The 24395-nt window shown below is 46.1% G+C and overlaps 1 protein-coding gene and 1 pseudogene across 8 annotated transcripts in view; both read left to right on the plus strand.

The window, feature by feature from the left end:
- AP3B2 (adaptor related protein complex 3 subunit beta 2) overlaps positions 1-24395 on the plus strand; it is a 50472-nt gene that overhangs the window by 2318 nt on the left and 23759 nt on the right. For 6 of the 8 annotated variants that reach the window (XM_077940116.1, XM_077940114.1, XM_077940115.1 and 3 more), the window contains 3 exons: positions 18109-18184; positions 18407-18481; positions 18803-18898. In XM_077940116.1, coding sequence (XP_077796242.1) covers positions 18109-18184; positions 18407-18481; positions 18803-18898 — 247 coding nt within the window. Of the gene's footprint in view, positions 1-18108; positions 18185-18406; positions 18482-18802; positions 18899-19122; positions 20886-24395 lie in introns of those variants that run through there. The other 2 variants (XM_077940125.1, XM_077940118.1) reach the window with 2 other exon arrangements.
- On the plus strand, positions 15174-15947 carry LOC694230 (serine/arginine-rich splicing factor 9 pseudogene; annotated as a pseudogene).

A 24395-nucleotide genomic window follows, 5' to 3' on the forward strand; every position in this document is an offset into this window, starting at 1 on the left:
TTATTTACTTTAAGAGGGAGTTAATAGTGGCGGTTTGAGGATAGCACCAGGAGACATCAGTTGTGATGGCTTGGAGAAGCAATGTAAACCAGCAGTGTAAACAAGAGCAGGGCATTTATGAGTAGTTGAGAACGGTGAATAGGAGTATGACTAGTCAGAAGATAGTAGGGATGACAAATTTTTTGGGGCACAGCCAAGATGATCTGGTGTCTGGAATGAGACTGGGGCCTAATAAAAAGGAGTGTCCATACAGGAGCTCAAATGGGCTGTACTCTTTAGCATTCCGAGACAGCCCCGAATTCTGAGAAGGGCAAGTGGTAAAAGTATCGTCCAGTCCTTTTTAAGTTGGGGGCTGAGCTTGGTGACGTGTATTTTTAAAAGGCCATTAGTCTGTTCTACCTTTTCTGAAGATTGAGGACAGTAAGGGGTATGAAGGTTTCACTGAATACCAAGAGCCTGAGAAACTGCTTGGGTGATTTGACTAGTAAAGGCCGGTGTGTTATTGGACTGTATAGAGGTGGCAAGGCCAAACTGAGGAATTATGTCTGACAGAAGGGAAGAAATGACTGCAGTGGCCTTCTCAGACCCTGTGGGAAAGGCCTCTACCCATCCAGTGAAAGTGTCTACCCAGACCAAGAGGTATTTTAGTTTCCTGACTTGGGGCATGTGAGTAAAGTCAATTTGCCTGTCCTGGGCAGGGGTAAATCTCTGAGCTTGAGGTGTAGGGAAGGGAGGGGGCTTGAACAATCCCTGAGGAGTAGTAGAATAGCAGATGGAACACTGAGAAGTGATTTCCTTCAGGATAGATTTCCACAATGGAAAGGAAATGTGAGGTTCTAAGAGGCAGGCTAGTGGCTTGCAACCTACATGGAAGAGGTTATGAAATGACAACAGAATAGAATGGGCCTGTGAGGCTAGACGGAGATATTTTCCTTGGGCTAAGAACCATTTGCCTTGTGTGGGAAGAGACTCATAAGTGGAAGTTTCAGTGGGGCGGTAGGTGGGAGTGACTGAAGAGGAGAAAAACTGGCCATGAGGGACAGAAGTTGGAGCTACCTGCTTTTTTAGCTAAGTTATCAGCATAAACATTGCCCTGAGTGACGGGATCTTTTGATGGCCCTTGCAGTGAATGACTCCAGCTTCCTTTGGAAGTAAATCTGCATTGAGGAGAGTTTTTATTAAAGAGGAATTAATGATGGAGGACCCTTGCATAGTGAGGAAACCTCTTTTCGCCCATATAACAGCATGGTGGTTCATGGTATGGAAGGCATATTTAGAGTCAGTATAAATATTGATGCATAGTCCCTTTGCAAGAGTGAGGGCCCGAGTTAAGGCAATGAGTTCGGCTTTCTGAGAGGTAGTGGAGGGGGGCAGAAACTATATGTGTCAGGTGTGAGGAAGAAAATAGATTTTGGAAGTTATGAGAACTGTTGAGAGTGAGTTGAGCATAGTTTGTGATTTTGAGGGCCTCTAAAAGTATTAAAGCAGTGGCAGCCGCCACACGCAGACATGCGGACTAGGCTAAAACAGTAAGGTCAAGTTGTTTGGACAGAAAGGCTACAGGGTGCGGTCCTGGCTGTTGTGTAAGAATTCTGACTGCACAGCCCTGCACTTTGGCTGTGTGTGATGAAAAAGGGTTGGGATGAGTTAGGGAGAGCTAGTGTGGGAGTAGCTTCTAGGCCTGTTTTTAAGGAACGGAAAGGAGTGGTGAAAGGATTTAGGATCTGTGGAATCAGCTAGGTTTGCTTTTGTGAGTTTATATGATGGTTTAGTCAGGATGGTAAAACTAGGTATCCAAAGGCAGAAGTATCTAACTATGCCTAGGAAGGAAAGGAGCTGTTATTTCGTAGAAGGGATTGGGGTTTGGGAGATTAGCTGGACATGATCAGCAGGGAAAGCACGTGTGTTTTCATGAGAATTATGCTGAGATAGGTAGCAGATGAGGAAGAAATTTGGGCTTGACTGAAGTAATGGGGGCTGTCTGTGAAGCCTTGTGGCAGTACAGCCCAGGTAGTTTGCTGAGCCTGATGGGTGTCAGGGTCAGTCCAAGTGAAAGTGAAGAAAGGCTGGGATGAAGGGTGCAAATGAATAGTAAATAAAGCATGTTTGAGATCCAGAACAGAATAATGGGTTGTGGAGGGAGGTTTTGAGGATAAGAGAGTATATGGGTTTGGCACCATGGGGTGGATAGGCAAAACAACTTGGTTGATAAGATGCAGATCCTGAACTAACTTGTAAGACTTGTCCGACTTTTGGACAGGTAAAACGGGGGAATTGTAAGGAGAGTTTATAGGCTTTAAAAGGCCATGCTGTAACAGGCGAGTGATAACAGGCTTTAATCCTTTTAAAGCCTGCTGTGGGATGGGATATTGGCGTTGAGCAGGGTAAGGGTGATTAGGTTTTAATGGGATGGTGAGGGGTACATGATCGGTTGCCAAGGAGGGAATAGAGGTGTCCTATGCTTGAGGATTAAGGTGGGGAGATACAAGGGGAGGATGCGAAGGAGGCTTTGAACTGGGGAAAAGGGCAGCAATGAGGTGTGGCTGTAGCCTAGGAATAGTCAGGGAAGCATATAATTTAGTTAAAATGTCTCGACCTAATAAGGGAACTGGGCAGGTGGGGATAACTGAAAAGGAGTGCGTAAAAGAATATTGTCCAAGTTGGCACCAGAGTTGGGGAGTTTTAAGAGGTTTAGAAGCCTGGCCATCAATACCCACAACAGTTATGGAGGCAAAGGAAATAGGCCTTTGAAAAGAAGGTAATGTGGAGTTGGTAGCCTCCATTGATTAAGAAGGCGACAGATTTACCCTCCACTGTAAGAGTTACCCAAAGCATCTGTGATGGTCCAGGAAGCTTCCGAGGTGATTGGGCACCATCAGTCTTCAGCCGCTAAGCTGAGAAGATTTGGGAAGGAATCAGTCAGAGGGCATTGGGCCAGAGCTCCAGGGGTTCTGGGAGTGGCTGCCAGGTGAGTTGGACAGTCCGATTTCCAGTGGGGTCCCGCACAGATGGGACAAGGCTTAGGAGGAATCCCAGGCTGCGGGCATTCCTTGGCCCAGTGGCCAGATTTCTGGTACTTGAAGCAAGATCCTGATGGAGAAGGTCCTATAGGAATGCTTGACTGCTGCAGCTTAGGCATTTTGAAGTTCTTGTGTGCTGGAGATGTGGCTAGGGTTTCTCTCACAGTGGAGGCAAGGAATTGCAACTCAGAAATACACTGTTACTTGGCTGCCTCTATTCTATTATTGTACACCTTGAAGGTGAGGTTAATGAAGTCCTGTTGTGGGGTTTGAGGGTCAGAATTTAAATTTTGGAGTTTTATGTAGTGTTGGGAGCAGATTGGGTAATAAAATGTATATTGAGAATAAGATAGCCTTTTGACCTTTTAGGACTAGGGCTGTAAAGCGTCTCAGGGTTGCTGCGAAACGAGCCATGAACTGGGCTGGGTTTTTATATTTGATGAAAAAGAACCTAAATGCTAACTGATTTGGGAGAGGTCGGATAAAGAAAAAGGAGCATTAACCTTGACTATTCCTTTAGCTCCAGCCACCTCTTTAAGAGGAAATTGTTGGGCAGGTCGGGGAGGGCTAGTCGTGGAACAAAACTGTAAGCTGGACTGGGTGTGGGGAGAGGAGGTGATAGGATTATAGGGCGGAGGAGCAGAAGCTGAGGAAGAATTGGAGTCTGATTCAGCCTGGTGGGGAGCCACCTGAGGAGTATTCTGGGGATGAGGTGAGAGGTCAGATGGGTTGGTAGAAAAGGAAGATCGAAAAGACTCAGCAATGCTTGGGGTTGGGACTGAGGGGACAGGCAGGAGGGAAAGAAAGAGGATTTGGGACGAGTCGCATTGGGAACAGAGACTAGGGAGGGACAGATGTGTAAAAGAATGCCTGAACATCAGGCACCACAGACCATTTGCCCGTTTTACGACAAGAATTACCTAGATCTTGTAGGATGGAAAAATCGAAAGTGCCGTTTTCTGGCTATTTGGAATCATTGTCGAGTTTCTATTGGGGTTAAGCGGCATTGCAGAAGAAAATAAGGCATTTAGGTTTTAGGTCAGGTGTGAATTGAAGAGATTTTAAGTTCTTGAGAACACAGGCTAAGGGAGAAGAAGGAGGAATGGAGGGTGGAATGTTGCCCATAGTGATGGAAGCAAGCTCAGAGAAAAGAGAGGGTAGAGACATGGAGAGAAGGGGTGGGTGGTGCTTGCCCCCCAGGAAAGTGGAGAGAAAAGAGAGGGTAGAGACACAGAGAGAAGGGGTCAGGGGTGCTTGCCCCCTAGGAAAGTGGAGAAGGGGTGGGGGTGCTTGTCCCCCAAAAAGTGGTGCTTGCCACAAAGGGTGAAGGATCAAGGCAGTCATCCCTGTGGTGATCAGACACCTCCAAAACGTGGGTGAATAATCAAGCAGGCGTCCCCACAGTGATTAAACACCAAGGGAAGACTGTCTTCCTGAGTCCGTGACCGGTGCTGGAGTTTTGGGTTCACGGATAAAACGCATCTCCTCTGTCTCTACCAGAAAAGGAAAGGAACTGAAATTAAGAGAAGGGAGAGACTGAAAGATGGCGCCAAGATTGAAAGGAGAAAGAGGTTGAGGGATAGTGAGAGGGGCTGGAGAAGAGAGTAAAAAGAGGCCGCTTATCCTATTTAAAATTGGTGAGATACTCCTTGGGCTGGTTTGTCTGAGGACCCGAGGTTGTAGGTTGATCTTTCTTTTCAGAGCAAAGAGCAGGAGGACAGGAGATTCATCTCCCAAGGGAGGTCCCCCGATCCAAGTCATGGCACCAAATTTCATGCACGTCCATGTGAAGAGACCACCAAACAGGCTTTGTGTGAGCAATAAAGCTTTTTAATCACCTGGGTGCAGGCAGGCTGAGTCTGAAAAAAGAGTCAGCAAAGGGAGATAGGAGTGGGGCCGTTTTATAGGATTTGGGTAGTCAAATTATAGTCAAAGGGGGTTGTTCTCTGGTGGGCAGGGGCCGGAGACACAAGGTGCTCAATGGGGGAGCTTTTGAGCCAGAATGAACCAGGAGAAGGAATTTCACAAGGTAGTGTCATCAGTTAAGACAGGAACAAGCCATTTTCACTTCTTTTGTGATTCTTCAGTTCCTTCAGGCCCTCTGGATGTATAGTGCAGGTCAGAGGGGATATGATGGCTTAGCTTGGGCTCAGAGGGCTGACAAGAATGTTACTCAGGTTACTAGTTCCTGCAACTGGATGGATGATGGTGTAATTGGAAATAAAGATGTTACAAGTAAATTTGTGGAAAATTAATGTTGAGCCCAGCTTTGGACATACTGAGATTGTAAACTCTGAGGGACATATTACCCTATTAGGTAGCTGGATATTACGATTTTGGTTCCAGGAGAGAGATTAGGGAATTATTAACATATATATGTTAATTAAAGCCACAGAAGTGAAGATAACTCAGGGAGAAGGTATAAAATGAGTTCAGACACTGCATAAGTCAGAACCCTGAAGATACCAACATCAGAGGTGACCAGAGAACAGTGGAAAGTGTTTCAGGGTACCCAAGAAGTGAACTAAAAGCTGAAAGAAAACAGTGTAATTTCAAGGAGGGAGTGGTCAGTAGTTTCAATGCCCATTAAGGTCAAATCAAACAAGGAAAAAAAATTATGACCATTGGTTGACAAAGAAGAGCCCAATTCCTTTCTACTCTATTCCCCACCTTCTGCCCTGGGAGACAAATTCTGGCAAAATGTGGAGAACAGGAGCTAGATTATTTATTTCCCAACATTCTGTTGTACATGATTTAAAACATACAGAAAAATGAAATTAATAGTACAATGAACACATGTATATCATATGTCTAGATTCAACCGTCATTGACATTGTGCCATATTTGCTTTATCTAACTATCTATTCGTATACTTTTTTTGGTTGAACCATTTTAAGTTGCAGAGATCATGACCCTTCAACTCCAAATTCTAAATCGGCATCTAAAGCCAGATTTAAATGAATAAAGGATCACATAGGAGGTGAATAGATAAAACAGTGGATGGGAATTTTGCTTTCAAGAAATTTGACTGTAAAAGAGAAAGCTGCTGGAGGAGAACCTCAGTTCAAAGAAGTTTGTCTATTTTGTTATTTAGGGTTTTTTTTTTTGTTTGTTTCCTAAAATGTATGACTCCATGTTTTTGTTTATTGTTAATATTAGACTGGGAGAGCCTCGAGCAAGTTTAACTGCTGATGGGAAGGAGCAATTGGTGAGAAAGAGGCTGAAGGGAAGAAAGGAAGTACAGAACGCTGAGTGATGGGAGGGGAGGCTTACTGAGCTGGATGGGAGGTCTAGCCTGGAAGCGGGGAGGACCAGCTCTGCCTAGAGGGAAGAGGGCAGGAGGAGAGGAGAGTATAATGCAGATGGAGACTGGGTACAGTGGCTCATGCCTGTAATTCTAGCACTTTGGGAAGCCGAGGCGGGCAGAGCACTTGAGATCAAAAGTTTGAGACTAGCCTGGCCAACATGTCGAAACCCCCTCTCTACTAAAAATATAAAAATTAGCCAGTTGTGGTAACGAATGCCTGTAATCCCAGCTACTCAGGAGGCTGAAGCAGGAGAATCACTTGAACCGGGGAGGCGGAGATTACAGTGAGCTGAGATGGCACCACTGCACTCCAGCCTGGGCAACAGAGTGAGACTCCATCTCTAAATAAATAAATAAGTAAATAAATGCAGATGGATGGGAGTCTGGGGCAGGGAGATGCAGGGGATTTCATCTAAAGCCTTTCCCTTTTTTGGGAACCAGGTAGTGAAGCCATAAGGGCAAGGCTGGGAATGGGGACTTGAGGGTCAAAGGGGTTTCAAATACAGTGAATAAAGCCAGCCAGGCCAGGTGCAGTGACTCACACCTGTAATCCCAGCACTTTGGGAGGCTGAGGTGGGCAGATCACCTAAGGTTGGGAGTTTCAGACCAGCCTGACCAACATGGAGAAACCACGTCTCTACTAAAAATACGAAAGTTAGCCAGGCGTGGTGGCGTATGCCTGTAATCCCACCTACTTGGGAGGCTGAGGCAGGAGAATCGCTTGAACCCAGGAGACGGAGGTTGCAGTGAGCCGAGATCATGCCATTGTACTCCAGCCTGGGCAACAAGAGTGAAACTTGATCTCAAAAAAAAAAAAAAAAAAAAAAAAAAAAAAAAAAAGCCACCCACCACTGGCAGGCCAGTGGCATTAGAGACTAGTGGGACAAGAGGGCCAAGGATGTGAGCCAGTTGGAGGGATGGACACAGGGGTTGTGGGGGAGGGTGCTAGGAGGAAGTAGAGATAAAAGAAGGTTGATGGGAAGGAATAAATCAAGTATTGGTTCTGGAAAGGCAGGTGAGGATTAAGATGCCTAGGGTCAGTGAGAAGAGGGTATATAAGATTTCTCAGGAGGCTGCAGTCTAATTGTGGTGGTGGGATTGGAGCTGAAGAGGGCATCTCTCACCTCTCTATCAGCTCCACTGACCCTCTAGTCCCTTGCCCAGAGACTGGGGGTAGGCTTGGTCCCCCGTCCCTGCCCTTCTGTCCCTCCGGAGGCCTTGTCTCTGAGCAGTGAAAAGGAAACCGGAGCCTCCCTCCCTGCCAGTATCTGGTTACCAAGTTTTGGGGGCGGGCCGTCTGGCAACTATGACAGGAGCCCCAGTGCCCTGGCCAGCTCAGTCCTATCCTGGAGAAGGACCTGATGCAGCGATTCCTTCAGCTCCCGGGGGCGGTGGTGAGGCCCAGGGTCAGAGGGGCCTGCGGAGCTGATCGAGAGGCTGCTAGCCCTGTGCTGGCTCCCGAAGGTGGGCCACCGCCCTGGTACCAGGCCTTGGAGCCTGAGGAGCTTCGGTGGCTGCAGGCCCAGGAGGAAGACACGACCCCAGAAGCATCTCTGGAAGGACCTTGCCCAGAGGCTGGCCAGAGCCAGAGCCAGCCACTACGGTATAGAGGAACCCACAGGAACCCCCTACTCACACAGCCAGGAAGGCTAGGGATGGGCAGCTGCACTCAGCCCAGATATCTTCAGGACCCACCTCCTCAGACAGAGGCTTAGGCTGGCATTTAGGGTCCAGGCTGGGCAGAGAAGGTGGTCAGGGGCACAGTATGGGGGCTGAGGGTATGAGTGAGGAGAGGAGGATAGTAAAATATTTGAGGGTTGAGGTCCCACCTTGACCTTTTTCTCCCCATAGGCCCCTACTGGAGTGGGCTCTGGATGAGGTTTGGGGACAGGATAAAGCACACACAGGGTTTGGCCAGCCACTGCCTGCCAGTAGACTGGAACTTAGGTGGTAAGAGGTGGCAGGGAGGTGTATATCAAGGGAGGTGAGCATGACTGACCTCCAGTGCCATGCTGGACCCCCTGGCTGGCTCCAGCCACCCCCAGAAGAGTCCCTCAGGCTAGGTCAGACTAGGGGTCAGGTCAGAGTGAGCCCAGTGTAAGGGGATCTGACTATGGGAGATAATGTTTCATGGCCTTAGGGTGTTGTTGTGCCTTAGTCCCTGTGTCTGCCTCTTGGGAATGGAAGCTGGTGGGAGTGAGGATGAGAGGCCCAGGGCGGTCTCACCGTAGGTGGTTGCTGTGGTCTGTGTCAGTGCATAGGTCTGTGTCAGTGCATATTCCACAGTCAATCTTGCCTGTGCTGGCTGCTTTAGGCCCAGTGGTTCTGCCCTCTCTCATTCCCCTTCAGGGGCCTGGAATGTACTCACTAGGCTGGGTGGGGAGGATGCCTTGGAGTGTGTGCATTTGACAGGCACATGTGGCATTTTTGGGTGTGGTGAGGAAGGGAATACCCAGAGTTAAAGGAGATTGGGCAAACTTGGCCCTCCTTCCACGGAAGCCCAGGGAAAAGCTGTCCCAGGGTGACCCCTCAGAAGGGGATCAGGGGACTCCTGGGGCTGGATATATTTGATCTTAGAAGCCTACATTTATCATCAAAAATCTCAACTAGGAGTCCACTGGACCATTTTGGTGAATGAGACTGGAGAGACCAAGTTTGGTCCAAGTTGTCTGTGTATTAGATGTGACTGTGGCGTGTGTATTGGGGGGAAACATGTGTGGTGTGTGTGTCTCTATGGGGGTGTGGGGCAGCAGGGAGAGATCTTGTGATATGTGCCTGTGGGGTACATGTATGGGATATGTGTGTCTCTATGAGGGTGTGGGAGAGTGGGGATAGGTCTCGTGGTGCTATATGTCTGGGGGGTTTGTAGGTGTGTAGGTGAGTTGTGTGGGTATCCAAGTGTGGGGGTTTGTGTATGTAGAGTTTTTCTATGGTAGGTGTCTATATGTGGGGGAGTGTGTTTCTCCGGGTGTTGTGTAGGCAGGATTTTGTGGGTTTATGTATGGATTCTACGAGTGTCTGTGGGGCCTGTAGGTATGTTTGTATGAGCTGTCCGTGAGGTGTAGGTATATCTGTCAGGGGACATGGGAGTGTCTGTGGTATATGTGGGTGGTATCAATGTGTAGTTGTCTGTGGGGTGTGTGTACGGAGGATCCTGGGGTGCAGTGTTGTGCATTTGTATCTCAGGGAAGCTGGTGCCCAGCTCTGTCATTGTTCCTAGGCCCTCGGTGCTGCCCAGGCCTACCCAGCTCAATGGTCGGTACCTATGCCCATGCCCCAGGTGTCCTGAGCTCAGCCTCCTACCCACTAAGAAACTCACAGTCTCATCTGTGTTTGGGAGGGTAAGAGGGTGATTATCTTTGGGCCCTGGCCTGACCCTGGGAGAGTAGATGTCCTCGGATTTGGGGGACATTCTCCCAGGTGGGGGAGTTTCAGATAACATGATGGGGCTCGATATTTTCTTCTGTCCTCACATGACAGATAGTGAGGGCCTCAGATAATGCTGGAAGGCATCATCTTTCTATTTTGCTTTCCATAAAAAATCTCTTTAGGAAAGACAGTTTCTAAAATTCTTGGGATAGTGACTTCTTAGTGCTTCTCTTCTCATTTGACATTAGGTACTCACGCATTTCTGCAGCCCTGTGACTAAGGCGCGTGTTGTATCGGGTTCTCTTCCTCTCAGCATTTGTCACTCATTTCTTAGCATTAGCAGCAGTCATTTGCCTCTTTATGGCTGTTATCATGTTCTTTCCTCTCCTAACAGAAAACATTTCTGATTTTCTGTCATTTCTAAATGTTGCATGTCTGTGACTAACTTTGCACACAATAATTTTTTTTTTTTTTAGACGGAGTCTCAATCTGTTGCCCCGGCAGGAGTGCAGTGGTGCGATGTTGGCTCACTGCAGGCTCCGCCTCCTGGGTTCATGCCTTTCTCCTGCCTCAGCCTACCGAGTAGCTAGGACTACAGGCACCCACCACCACGCCTGGCTAATTTTTTTTGTATGTTTAGTAGAGACGGGGTTTCACCATGTTAGCAGGATGGTCTTGATCTCCTGGCCTTGTGATCCGCCCGCCTCGGCCTCCCAAAGTGCTGGGATTACAGGCGTTAGTCACTGTGCCCAGCCTGATTTTTAATTTTTATCACTGGTGATATTTCTCAAGCTGAATTCTTGTGCCTGGGTCAAAGCTGTGGGTTACCAGAGTGTCATCTGCGAAATTAGTTTGTGTGAGTCCCCACACATAGCTGCTTGCCACATTTTGGAATTGTCTTGGCAACATATGAGTGCATCAGTTTCATACAACTCTATCAGCTGTATATAGACACATTCTTTTTTCATGGGTTTATTCACAATTCTCTGATCACTTCTTGATCATCCTCTGAGTATGGTTAGGCACATTGTTCACGTGCACAAGGGCATCTGGCCAAGGAATACCAGCCCATGATCCACACATGGAACAGGGAGCAACAGCTCAGGGCTGTGTCTACCTGGAGAGGCATGCAGATGGCAGATGGGCTTGTAGCAGCCCTGACAGTGAATGCTGGAGAGAGACCTTATACATGTATATCAGTTCCTTTTTTTCTTTTTTTGAGATGGAGTATCACTCTGTCGCCCAGGCTGGAGTGTAGTGGCACGATCTCGGCTCACTGCAACCTCCGCCTCCTGGGTTCAAGTGATTCTTGTGCTTCAGCCTCCTGAGTAGCTGGGATTACAGGTGTGTACCACCATACTCGGCTAATTTTTGTATTTTTAGTAAAGATGGGGTTTCACCATCTTGGCCAGGCTAATCTCAAATTCCTGACCTTAAGTGATCTGCCCACCTTGGCCTCCAAAAATGCTGGAATTACAAGCGTGAGCCACCACGCCTGGCCTCTATTTTGAATATTAAACTTTTATTTACCATATCCCAAATATTTTTCCTTTTGTTGCTATTATGGGCTGATTTGTGTCCCTCCAAAATGCATATGTTGAAGTCCTAGCCCCCAGTACCTCAGAATGTTACCTTTGAGGTGATTAAGTTAAAACGAGGTTATTAAGGGGGGCCCTAATCTAGTATGACTGACTTCTTTATAAGAAGAGGAAATTTGGATATAGGCATGCAGAAGGAAGACCATGTGAAGACACAGAAGATGGTTGTAAGAGACAGAAAAACCCAAAGTGTGTTTCTCTTACTCTCATACACACCACTCACCAGAGAGTGCTTCACCTCTGGCCACAAAAATGGGTGGAGATTTCTCCCCACCAACAACCTGTTCTCCAGCGGACACTAACTGGGTGTTCTGTAATTCAAGTCAATCTAGTTTTAGATTTTTTAGGTTAAGGGCTCAGTGCCACAAGACTGCCTTCTGCTTCAGATGCCAATTGCAAGTGGTAAGTTGTCACCTATACTTCTGACCAACTGGCTATAAATCAGGGGTTCCCATGCCCTCCTCCTTGGGTTCAACTCTGTGAGTGGCTCACAGAACTCAGGGAAACTTTATTTATATTTACCCATTTATTATAAAGGATACAGACAAAAACCAGATGAAGAGATGCATAGGGAGAGGTATGGAAGCGGGGGCGCAGAGCGCCCATGCCCTCTCCAGGCACTTCACCCTCCAGGCACCTTCACATGTTCCACAATCTGGAAGCTCTCCAAACCCTGTCCTCTTGGGTTTTCATGAAGGCTTCATGATTGATCGCATCTTTGGCCATGTGATCAATTCAACGATCAGCCCCACTCCCCATTCCCCAGAGGTCAAATAGTGGGATTGAAAGTTTCAACCCTCGGCTGGGCGCAGCGGCTCATGCCTATAATCCTAGCATGTTGAGAGGCCAAGGCGGGTGGATCACTTGAGGTCAGGAGTTCAGGACCAGCCTGGCCAACATGATGAAACCCTATCTCCATTAAAAATACAAAAATTTGCCAGGAGTGGTGGTAGGTGCCTGTAGCTACCCCAGCTACTTGGGAGGCTGAGGCAGGAGAATTGCTTCAACCCAGAAGGCGGAGGTTGCAGTGAGCTGAGATTGCACCACTGCACTACTGCACCACTCCAGCCTTGGCAACAGAGCAAGACTCAGTGTCAAAAAAAAAAAAAAAAAAAAGTTCCAACCATCTAATAACAAAAGATGCTTCTATCACCCAGGAAATTCCAAGGGATTTCCATGTCAGATGTTCCTATCACTCAGGAAGTTATAAAGGTCTTAGGATTGCTGCGTGAGGAACTGGGTGGAAGACCAAATATTAGGACAAAAGTTATTCTAGCGTCGCTATCGTCAAGAGTTTTAGGAGCTCTGTCTCAGAAATGGGGTATAGAGACCAAATATATATATTTCTTTACAATATCACAAGAGCCATCTACAAGCCAAAGAGAGAGGCTGTAGAAGAAACTAATCCTGTTGACATTTTAATCTCAGCCTTCCAGCCTCCAGAACTGTGAGCAAATAAATTTATGTTGTTCAAGCCACCATCTGTAGTACTTTCTGGTTTTTTTTTTAGAGATAGGTTCTTGCTCTGTTGCTTAGGCTGGAGTGCAATAGAACGATCATAGCTCACTGTAGCCTCCAACATCTTGGTGGAAGTGTTCCTCCCACCTCAGCCTCCTGAGTAGCTGGGACTACGGGCACTTGCCACCATGCCTGGCTAATTTTTTTATTTTTGTAGAATTAGGATCTGACTGTGTTGCCCAGGCTGGTCCCAACTCCTGAGCTCAAGCAATCAATCCTTCTGCCTCAGTCTCCCAAAGTGCTGGGGTTACAAGTGTGAGCCCTGGCCTGTGGTTCTTTGTTATGGTGGTTCTAGGAAGCTAGTATAGTTGCCTTATTCTTCTCATATATTTAGTTTTTAGATTCCAAAGTTTAAAAATTAAACCTAGGCCCGGCACAGTGGCTCACACTCGTAATCCCAGCACTTTGGGAGGCTGAAGCAGGCAAATCACTAGAGTCCAGGAGTTTGAGACCAGCTTGGTCAACATGGCGAAACATCATCTCTACTAAAATACAAAAAATTTGCCAGGCATGGTGGTGTACGCCTGTAATCTCAGCTATTTAGGAGGTTGTGGCATGAGAATCACTTGAACCCAGGAGGCCGAGGCTGCAGTGAGCCAAGATTGCGCCACTGCACTCCAGCCTGGGCAGCAGAGTGAGACTTTGTCTCAAAAAAAAAAAAAAAAAAAAAAAAAAAAAAGGGCTGGGCGCAGTGGCTCACGCCTGTAATCCCAGCACTTTGGGAGGCTGGGGTGGGCGAATCACCTGAGGTCGGGAGTTCGAGACCAACCTGACCAACATGGAGAAACCTCGTCTCTACTAAAAATACAAAAATTAGCTGGGAATGGTGGCACACGCCTGTAATCCCAGCTATTCGGGAGGCTGAGGCAGGAGAATCGCTTGAACCTGGGAGGCGGAGGTTGCCGTGAGCCAAGATTGCACCATTGCACTCCAGCCTAGGCAACAAGAACGAAACTCCGTCTCAAAGAAACAAAAACAAATACAAATTAAACCTAGCCATATTGTTGCTAATAATTTCATGACCTTAATAAAATCTTCCCTTCTTTTGTATTTAAAAATAATTTAACTGTTAAGCAAATGTGGGATTTATTTTGGGGTGAAATATGTATACAAGTTAAATTATTTGCTGCTGGCCAGATGTGGTGGTTCATGCCTGTAATCTCAGGGCTTTGGGAGGCTGACGCGGGTAGATCACTTGAGGTCAGGAGTTTGAGACCAGCCTGAACAACACATGGTGAAACCCTGTCTCTACTAAAAATACAAAAATTACCCGAGCGTGGTGGCGCATGCCTGTAATCCCAACTACTTGGGAGGCTGAGGCAGGAGTATCACTTGAACCCAGGAGACAGAAGTTCCAGTGACCCGAGATTGAGCCATTTTACCCCAGCCTGGGCAATGAGAGCAAAATTCCATCTCAAAAAAAAAAAAAAACAAACAAAAAAAACTGCTGCAAAGCAGTTGTCTCAATAGCATTTATTTAAGTGGGGGTTGGGGGGCGAGGTTCTTTCTTCCTTAGATAAGTTATTGGTTCCTAATTTATCAAGTTAGACCTTTTATGAAATTCCCTCCATGACCTTTGACCTTCTGGTTTTAACTTGGTACCAAACAGCTTTTATCATTGTCTCGTGGTGTTATGTTTTGAAGTCCAATAGGGTGAGTTGTCTATCATTACTCCCTTCTTTTCTCAAAAACATTCTTTGGAGTTCTTACCTACTGATTTTTTTTTCCAGATGAATTTTGCTGTCACTTCAAAAAGTTTGACAAAATGTTCCCTTTGAAATTTCAATTTTTTGAAATGAAGTATGAGATCCAAAAAAAGAAAGAAACCTGTGTATTGGCTCAGCACTACCCTTATTCCTCTCAGCCAAGCGCAAGGGATCACTTATTCAAATCTTTATTCATCCCACTAGAGTTTAATAACTTCCTTGAATGGCTGTTCAGTGGTTCAGTGACAGGTCTGGCTTTTGTTGTGAGGCAATCTATGGAGTCTCTGGGACCCTTCCAGCCCCTGGAATCAGTTTGGTCTGAGAGGTTAGGCCTTGGAAACATACTGGAGGCAGGGCAAGGGCACCCTGCTCTTGTTTTGGCATCTACCTCTTTTCCGCTGGTCCTTCTCATCCATCCAACTGGTCCTTTTCCCTGAGCCGGGTCCATACTTTCCCACCCCAAACCCTTCCTCTTGTCTCTTTTCTCTCTGTTCCTGGCTACATTCATTTCCTACACTGCTGTATCAGAAGTACCACAATTGCGCCTCGTTCCCACAATGCAGTGCGACTGAGCGCCTCAGAGCCCGCGGGGACGCTGCCAGGGGCGGGGGCGGGTCGTGCTGAGGCAGCGGCCCGCGGGCCCGGAGCGGTGCGGATGTTGAGCTGGGCGGATGAGCGAGAATGAGTGAGGGTGACGGGTGCATCTACGTGGTGGGCCTTCCGACCGACGTGCGCGAGAAGGACCTGGAAGACTTTTTCTACAAGTACGACCGCATCCACGAAATCGAGCTCAAGAACTGGCACGGCCTTGTGCCCTTTGCCTTCGTGCACTTTGAGGACCCCCGAGATGCAGAGGATGCTATTTATGGAAGAAATGGTTATGATTATGGCCAGTGTTGGCTTCGTGTGGAGTTCCCCAGGACTTATGGAGGTCGGGGTGGGTGGCCCCATGGTGGGGGGAATTGACCTTCTACAAGAAGATCTGATTTCCGAGTTCTTGTTTCAGCACTTCCTCCATCAGGCAGCTGGCAGGACCTGAAGGATCACATGCGAGCAGTTTGGGATGTCTGTTATGCCCACGTGCAGAAGGATGGTGTGGGGATGGTTGAGTATCTCAGAAAAGCAGACATGGAATATGCCCTGCGTAAACTGGATGACATCAAATTCTACTCTCATGATAGTGAAACTTCCTACATCCGAGTTTATCCTGAGAGAAGGACCAGCTATGGCTACTCACGGTCTCGGTCTGGGTCAAGGGGCCGTGACTCTCCATACTAAAGCAGGGGTTTCCCCACACCACTTCTCTCCTTTCAGGCCCTACTGAGACAGGTGATGGGAATTTTTTCTTTATTTTTTAGGGTAACTGAGCTGCTGTGTGCTCAGAATCTACATTCCAGATTGAGGATTCAGCGTCTTAGGAAATTGTTTTAATTTTTTTTTTAAATAAGAAAAAAAACTACATAATTTCTACCAGGGCCATATTAGCAGTGAAACATTTTAAACTGCAGAAATTGTGGTTTTGGTTCAGAAACAAGTTGTATATTTTTCACTCCTGATTATGGGAAAAAAATCAGTTCTGTCTTCGTGGGTTGCTCTGCTATAGAGATCAACAGTTACTGTGACTGAGTTGGCCCATTCTGTTTAGAAATGTATTTTAAATGTTTAGAAAAATGCTCATCATCACTGGCCATCAGAGAAATGCAAATCAAAACCACAATGAGATACTATCTCACCAGTTTGAAGGGTGATCATTAAAAAGTCAGGAAACAACTGGTGCTGGAGAGGATGTGGAAAAATAGGAACACTTTTATACTGTTGGTGGGAGTGTAAACTAGTTAAAACCATTGTGGAAGACAGTGTGGCGATTCCTCAAGGATCTAGAACTAGAAATACCATTTGACCCAATGATCCCATTACTGGGTATATACCCAAAGGATTATAAATCATGCTACTATAAAGACACATGCACACGTATGTTTATTGCGGCACTATTCACAATAGCAAAGACTTGGAACAAACCCAAATGTCCATCAGTGATAGACTGGATTAAGAAAATGTGGCATGGCCGGGTGCGGTGGCTCATGCCTATAATCCCAGCACTTTGGGAGGCTGAGGCAGGTGGATCACGAGGTCAGGAGATCGAGACCATCTGGGCTAACACGGTGAAACCCTGTCTCTACTAAAAATACAAAAAATTAGCCAGGTGTGTTGGTGGCGGACTGTAGTCCCAGCTACTTGGGAGACAGGCAGGAGAATGGCGTGAACCCGGGAGGTGGAGCTTGCAGTGGGCCAAGATCGTGCCACTGCGCTCCAGCCTGGGCGACAGAGTGAGACTCCATCTCACCAAAAAAAAAAAAAAAGAAAATGTGGCACATATACATCATGGAATACTATGCAGCCATAAAAAAGGATAAGTTCATGTCCTTTGTAGGGACATGTATGAAGCTGGAAACCATCATTCTGAGCAAACTACTGCAAGGACAGAAAACCAAACACCACATGTTCTCACTCATAGGTGAGAATTGAACAATGAGAACACTGGGACACAGGGTGGGGAACATCACACTCTGGGGCCTGTCGTGGGGTGTGGGGAGAAGGGAGGGATAGCATTGGGAGGAATACCTAATGTAAATGACGAGTTAATGGGTGCAGCACACCAACATGGCACATGTATACATATGTAACAAACCTGCACGTTGTGCACATGTACCCTAGAACTTAAAGTATTAAAAAAAAAAAAAAGTTTAGTAATTGAAAAAAAAAAAAAGGTACCACAATTGGGTTGCTTGGAACAACAGAAACGAATTGTCTCACAGCTCTGGAGGCCAAAAGTCCGAACTCAAGGTGTCAGCAGGACCGTGCTCCCTCTGAAACACATAGGGGAATCCTTCCTTGCCCCTTCTAGCTTCTGGTTGTTTGCTGGCAATCTCTGGCATTCCCTGGCTTGTAGACGCATCTCTCCAATCCTCTGCCTTCACCTGGTAGTCTCCCTGTGTCTGTCTCTTTAAGTGGCTGTCTTTTTTTTTTTTAATTTCAATTTAATCTATTTTTTGTAGACACATTGTTTCACCATGTTGCCAGGCTGGTCTGGAACTCCCGGGCTCAAGTGATTCTCCTGCCTCAGCTTCCCAAAGTGCTGGGATTACAGGCGTGAGCCACTGCGCCCAGCCCACATGGCTGTTTTCTTATAGGAAACCAGACATATGGGATTAGAGACCCACTCTACTAAAGTAGGATTGCATTTAACTAATTACATCTGCAACAACTGTGTTCCCAAATAAGGTTACATTCTGAGGTACTAGGGGTTAAGACTTAAACATATCCTTTTTAGGAAGGACACAGTTCTTCCTAAATATTAACTGGCCACATGTTTCCCCTGGCCATGTTTCCCCTGGACCCCTAATATTAACTGGCCACATGTTTCCCCTGATCTGTACTTTACTCGCTCCCCCTGGCTCTCTGGTCCCTCTTCGGGTCAGGTCCTGCCTGAGCCTCCCCTGGCCATGTTCCTTCTTTGTGCCTGGACCCTCCTGATTAATACCCCGTCCCCACCCTTGTGCCCTCAGTTGACCTCTTGTACCTCCTACCAGGCATGATGACCTGAAGGAGATGCTGGACACCAACAAGGATTCTCTAAAGCTGGAGGCCATGAAGAGGATTGTGGCGGTAAGAGGGGAAGGAAGGGGCTTCCCTTGGGGTGGGGCCTGGGTGGCCAAGAGCAGCTCTCTTTAGCTGCTTGTAGACCTTCCCTCTAATTAGTTGCTGTGCCTCCCGATTTGTCCCTTTTCCCCTACCTTGACCCCACCACCCAGATGATTGCCTTCCCTCTAATTAGTTGCTGTGCCTCCCGATTTGTCCCTTTTCCCCTACCTTGACCCCACCACCCAGATGATTGCCCGAGGAAAGAATGCTTCAGACCTGTTTCCAGCGGTGGTGAAGAATGTGGCCTGTAAGAACATAGAGGTGAGCACTACCGGGTGAAGGATCACTTGTTCCCACTTCCCCCAGGAACAAACTCAAGCTTGGGGTGAGGAAGGAAATGATTTAGCCCCTGGAGGCCCAACCTGCTCAGAAATGTCCCTGAGCCAGAAGACACTCTATCCATGTCCTTGAACTGGATGTGGATCAAGGTAAAGGACCTGGATACACTAGGGTGCTCTCCCCAACTGGAAGAATTTGTCCCCATGGACCACAGCTGCCTGGGGAGATGACATCCCAGGGGTAGGGGGGCGGGCACAGGTCCCTGCTGAGAAGCCTTCTGCTGAGAAACTTGCTCTCTCCAAGGTGAAGAAGCTTGTCTACGTGTACCTGGTACGCTACGCTGAGGAGCAGCAAGACCTGGCCCTGCTATCCATCTCCACCTTCCAACGTGGCCTAAAGGTCAGGGGTCTCAGTTTTCCTCCCAGGGCCTGGGTCTCGTTGGCGCTATCAGAGGAACAGGCCCAGGGAGAGGCCATGAGCATGGGAGCGGGCCCTTTCTACCTGCCTAAAGTTGGGAGGGTCACAGTCAGGAAAGGCCAGCCAGACCCTCAGAGAGTAGAAGCCAGGTTCAGAAGGGCATAAGAGATGAAGTGGGTACCTAGGGCCCCTGTCTGTCTTCCCAGGAGCCTGTGGTAATGGCTGCTTCTAGTATGAACCACTTGAGCCCCTGGAGAGTGGAGAGTCTCTGGCAATGGAGAACCCCTCAACCCTCTTTGTGTAAAGGTGTGAATTGTGGTCCACAGCCAGGTAGAATTCAACCTTTAGCAGTGGCCTGAATCCCCCACACCATTCTCACTGTTTGTTTCGTTTTGCCCAAGGCTTCTAGTTGGATTTACATATGTTAGGTGCATGCATAAGTCTCCCCTGAGGGCTTTTCTGGTTAGTCTAAGATATCTTGAGGGTAAAGACAGCCATTTCAAAGCCATTCTTTCTCTCCATATCAGATTTTTCGCTCTGATTACAACCATTAACTCCCCTATTTTTGCATACCTTTATTTATTTATTTGTGAGATAGCTTCTCACTCTGTTGCCCAGGCTGGAGCGCAGCGGTGCAATCATGGCTCACTGGAGCCTTGACCTTCCTGAGCTCAGGTGATTCTCCCACCTCTGTCTCCCGAGTAGCGGCAACTACAGGCATGCACCACCATGCCCGCCTAATTTTTTTGTAGTTTTTGTAGAGACAGAGTTTTACCATGTTGCCCAGGCTGGTCTTGAACTCCTGGACTCAAGTGGCCTCAGCTTCCCAAAATGCTGGGATTACAGGCATGAGCCACTACTCCTGGCCTGGATACTTTTAGTTCAAATTTCTGTGAGAGAGATTGTGAGAGGTCCAGCTCATCTTTTCATATCCAGAAGTTCTGTAGGTTACTGGGTAGATAGGATTGACTGCTCAAATTCAGGGCCCACCCCTTGTCCAATCTGCTATGGCCAGCAAGAGGGGTTGACAGTCGGCTTCTTTGGGGTGATGGTAGAAAGCATGGTCACTTGCATATACAGTTCATTCATTTAGCAAATACTTGGGTGTCTCTATGCCACACATTGTGCTAGGGTTCTTTTTATAAGTCAAAACCATGGAATCCATCTTAGATTGGCAAGTAATCTTTCGGTTTGAGTTAAGGGTTAAGTATAAAAACGAATCTGAAATCGTTGCACAGATTTTCACCTATAGTCTCTACCAACTGCCCCTTTCCCCCTTTTAGAAAATCAGAGCTCATTTAGTCCAACTGAATGTGATAATTTCTTTCTGCAAAGTGCCAAATAGTATTTTAGGTTTTGTAGGCCATATAGTCTCAACTATGCAACTACTCAATTTTGCCCTTATGGTGCAAATGCAGCCATTAACAAGTGGGTGTGGCCATGTTCCAATAAATCTATGTAAAAACAGGCAATAGACAGATTTTATCCAAGGGCTGTAGCATGCCAACCTTTGCTCTAGAACATCTCTAACAGGTATCTTTTCTGATAGGGACCTCACTCCTTCATAGGGCAACTTGCTCCATCTCAAGACAACTACTACTATTTGGGGTGTTTTTTAAACCATTATATTTTGTTGAAACCTCCACAACTATAATTTTTAAAAATTGATTTCAGGCCGGGCGCGGTGGCTCATGCCTGTAATCCCAGCACTTTGGGAGGCCAAGGTGGGCGAATCATGAGGTCAGGAGTTTGAGACCAGCCTGGCCAACATGGTGAAACCCCATCTCTACTAAAAATACAAAAAATTAGCTGGGCATGGTGGCGGGTGCCCATAATCCTAGCTACTCAGGAGGCTGAGGCAGGAGAATTGCTTGAACCTGGGAGGCAGAGGTTGCAGTGAGCTGAGATCGTGCCACTACCATCCAGCCCAGGTGACAGTATGAGACTCCATCTCAAAAAAAAAAAGAAAAAAAAATTGATGTCAGGCTGTACTGCATTATGACTGCGCCTGTGAATAGTCACTGTACTCCAGCCTGGGCAACACAGGGAGACCCTGTATCTAAAAAATAAAATAAAATTTACTACAGGTTCACAAAAGGCATAAATAATAATATAATGAATATCCATATATCCAGCATAAGAAATGACACATTTCTCAAACAAAGCCTCCTATGTATCTTCTCTTGTTTATCATTCATACATATGTATTTATTCCTGAGCTAGTAATTTGCATATTGTTAAGCAATATAAAATGTTTTATAAATGGTGTCATCATACTATACATGTATTCCTTTAAAACTTGTTTTTTTGTTGTTGTTGTCACTGGCTTTTGGTCTCTCCTGCATGTTGGAACCAATCATTTTAATCCAGCCTTCTCCCTTCTTTTTATCTGCCCAGGCTAGGGCCGTGTTCACTGTCTTAGGAGATCCCTCATGGAATCAAACCTCTGACTGGCAAGCAGATAATCTAGGTCTCCCTACATCCTGTCTTTGTGCAGTTGGTCCCTTGAACCCCCTGTGAAACCCTACTCTATTTCATTTTATCCATTTAGCACAGGGTCCAAGCCAGGGTAATTCTGAATCTTAATTATGTTCCTCCTGATTTTGTGTCTTCTTTCAAGATACTGATAAACTATTTGGACCAGGGCAAAAGACTGAAGCATAGCATGTTTCCAAGTTGACATTGATCTGTTAATAAACCTTCTCCAAGTACATTTCACCAAGTTGTAGACCCACCTGACTGTACAGACAGCTGGCATTTTTCTTTTTTTTTTTTTTTTGAGACGGAGTCTCGCTGTGTCTCCCAGGCTGGAGTGCAGTGGCGTGATCTCGGCTCACTGCAAGCTCCGCCTCCCGGGTTCATGCCATTCTCCCGCCTCAGCCTCCCGAGTAGCTGAGACTACAGGCGCCCGCCACCACGCCCGGCTAGTTTTTTTTTTTGTATTTTTAGTAGAGACGGGGTTTCACCATGTTAGCCAGGATAGTCACGATCAGCTGGCATTTTTCTATCTTGTTAGGAAGGATCTTATTCAATAGCAATAAATAAATAAATAAATAACACCTTTCATGTGCAAAGGGTTGTGGGTGACACAGAGATAAAACAGATGTGAATTCTGCTCTTAAAAATGCTTGACTATTAGGTGAAACAAAAGGCCTACCTAAAAAATGGCAATGCAGGAAATGCTATGAGACTTCCACAAACATATCACTGAAATCAAGATACAAAGTACTAATATCCACTGTCCTAGTTACCCCATCAAAAGGAAAACAGATTTTTTTTGATAACTTTCTGTGAATCTGTAATCATTTCCCAAATAAAATGTTCACACACAAAAAAGGAAAATGGGTTTTAGCAGTTGATGTGACTATTTGTCTCTAAGAAAACAGAGACTCCTTCCTTTTTAATAAATGCTTCTAACCCATCTGTTTAAAAGTCAATTCCAGAATTTTGTCAGGAATTAGCATCAATTTTGCCCGCAATTGTGAGGATCTTTTCTTTCTCCATTTCAGAAAGTCACGGTAACAGCTACCCTTCTTTAGTGTTCCTATTCCCATCATTCTCTAAGATTAATAGTACAGGCACATCTCATTTTATTGCACTTTGCAGATATTGCACTTTGCAGATATTGCACGTTTTACAAATTGAAGGTTTCTGGCAACCCTACATCAATCAAGTCTATTAGTGCCATTTTTCCAACAGTATGTCCTCACATTGTGCCTCTGTCACATTCTGGTAATTCTCACAATATTCCAGACTTTTAAATGATTATTGTATGTTATGGTGATCAGTGATCTTTGATGTTACTATTGTAATTGTTTTGGGGTGCCACAAACCATGCCCAGAGATGAAAGTGAAATTAATCAATAAATGTTGTATGTGTTCTGACTGTTCCCCCATCTCCTTCACCGTGGGCCTCTTTATTCCCTGAGACACAACAATATTGAAATTAGACCAATTAATAACCCTACAATGGCCTCTAAGTGTTCAAGTGAAAGGAAGAACCACACATCTCTCACTTTAAATCAAAAGCTAGAAATGGTTAGGCTTACTGAGGAAGGCATGTTGAAAGCCGTGATAGGCTGAAAGCTATGCCTCTTGCTCCAAACATTTAGCAAGTTGTGAATGCGAAGTAAAAGTTCTTGAAGGACATTAAAATTGCTACTCCAGGCTGGGTGTGGTGGCTCACACCTGTAATCCCAGCACTTTGGAAGGCCGAGGCAGGAGGATCACTCGAGACCAGGGGTTCAAGACTATCCTGGGCAACAGAGCAAGAACATTTCTACAAAAATTTGTTAAAAATTAGCCTGGTGTGGTGGTATGCACCTGTAGTCTTAGCTACTTGGAAGGCTGAGGTGGGAGGATCACTTGAACCCAGAAGTTTGAGGTGCTACTCCAGAAAACACATGAATGATAAAGAAAGCAAGACAGGCTTATTGCTGATATAGGAAAATTTAAGTGGCCTGGATAGAAGATCAAACCAGCTACCACATTCCCTTAAGCCAAAGCCTAATTTATATGCAGGTCTTAAATCTCTCCAATTCTATGATGGCTAAGAGAGATGAGGAAGCTACAGAAGAAAAGACGGAAGCTAGTGGAGGTTGGTTCATGAAGTTTAAGTACAGAAGCCATCTCCATAACAAAAAAATGCAAGGTGAAGCAAAAGTGCTGATGGAGAAGCTGCAGCAAGTTGTCCAGAAGGTCTAGCTAAGATCACTGATGAAAGTGACTGTGTTCAACAAGAGATGCTCAGTGTAAATGAAATAGCCTCTTACTGGAAGAAGACACCATCTAGCACTTTCCTACGTAGAGAGGAGAAGTCAATGCCTGGCTTTAAAAAACAGGCTGACTCTTGTTAGGGACTAATGCAGCTAGTGACTTTAAGTTAAGGCCAGTGCTCACTGACCATTCTGAATATCCTGGAGTCCTTAAGAATTGTGGCAGATCTCCTCTGCCTGTGCTCCATAAATGGAACAACAATGCCATGACAACATATCTGTTTGCAGTTACGGTTTACTGAATTTTTTAAGCCCATTGTTGATACCTACCGCTTAAATATTCCTTTCATAGTATTACTGCTCTATGACAATGCATTTGTTCACTCAAGAGCTCTGATGGAGAGGTACAAGGAGATTAATGATTTCATGCCTGCTAACACAAGATCAGTTCTGCAGCCTATGGATCAATGAGTAATTTTGACTTTCAAGTCTTAGTATTTAAGAAATACATCTCATAAAGCTAGAGCTGCCATAGATAGTGATTCCTCTCATGGATCTGGACAAAGTAAATTGAAAACCTCCTGGAAAGGATTCACCATTCTAGGTGCCATTAGGAACATTCATGATTCATGGGAGGAGGTCAAAATATTAACATGAACAGGAGTTGGGAAGAAGTTGATTCTAAACTCCATGGATGACTTTGAGGGGTTCACTACTTCAGTGGAGGAAGTAACTACATATGTGATGGAAATAACAAGAGAAGT

Source organism: Macaca mulatta, chromosome 7 (assembly GCF_049350105.2).
Source record: "Macaca mulatta isolate MMU2019108-1 chromosome 7, T2T-MMU8v2.0, whole genome shotgun sequence".
NCBI lineage: Eukaryota > Metazoa > Chordata > Mammalia > Primates > Cercopithecidae > Macaca > Macaca mulatta.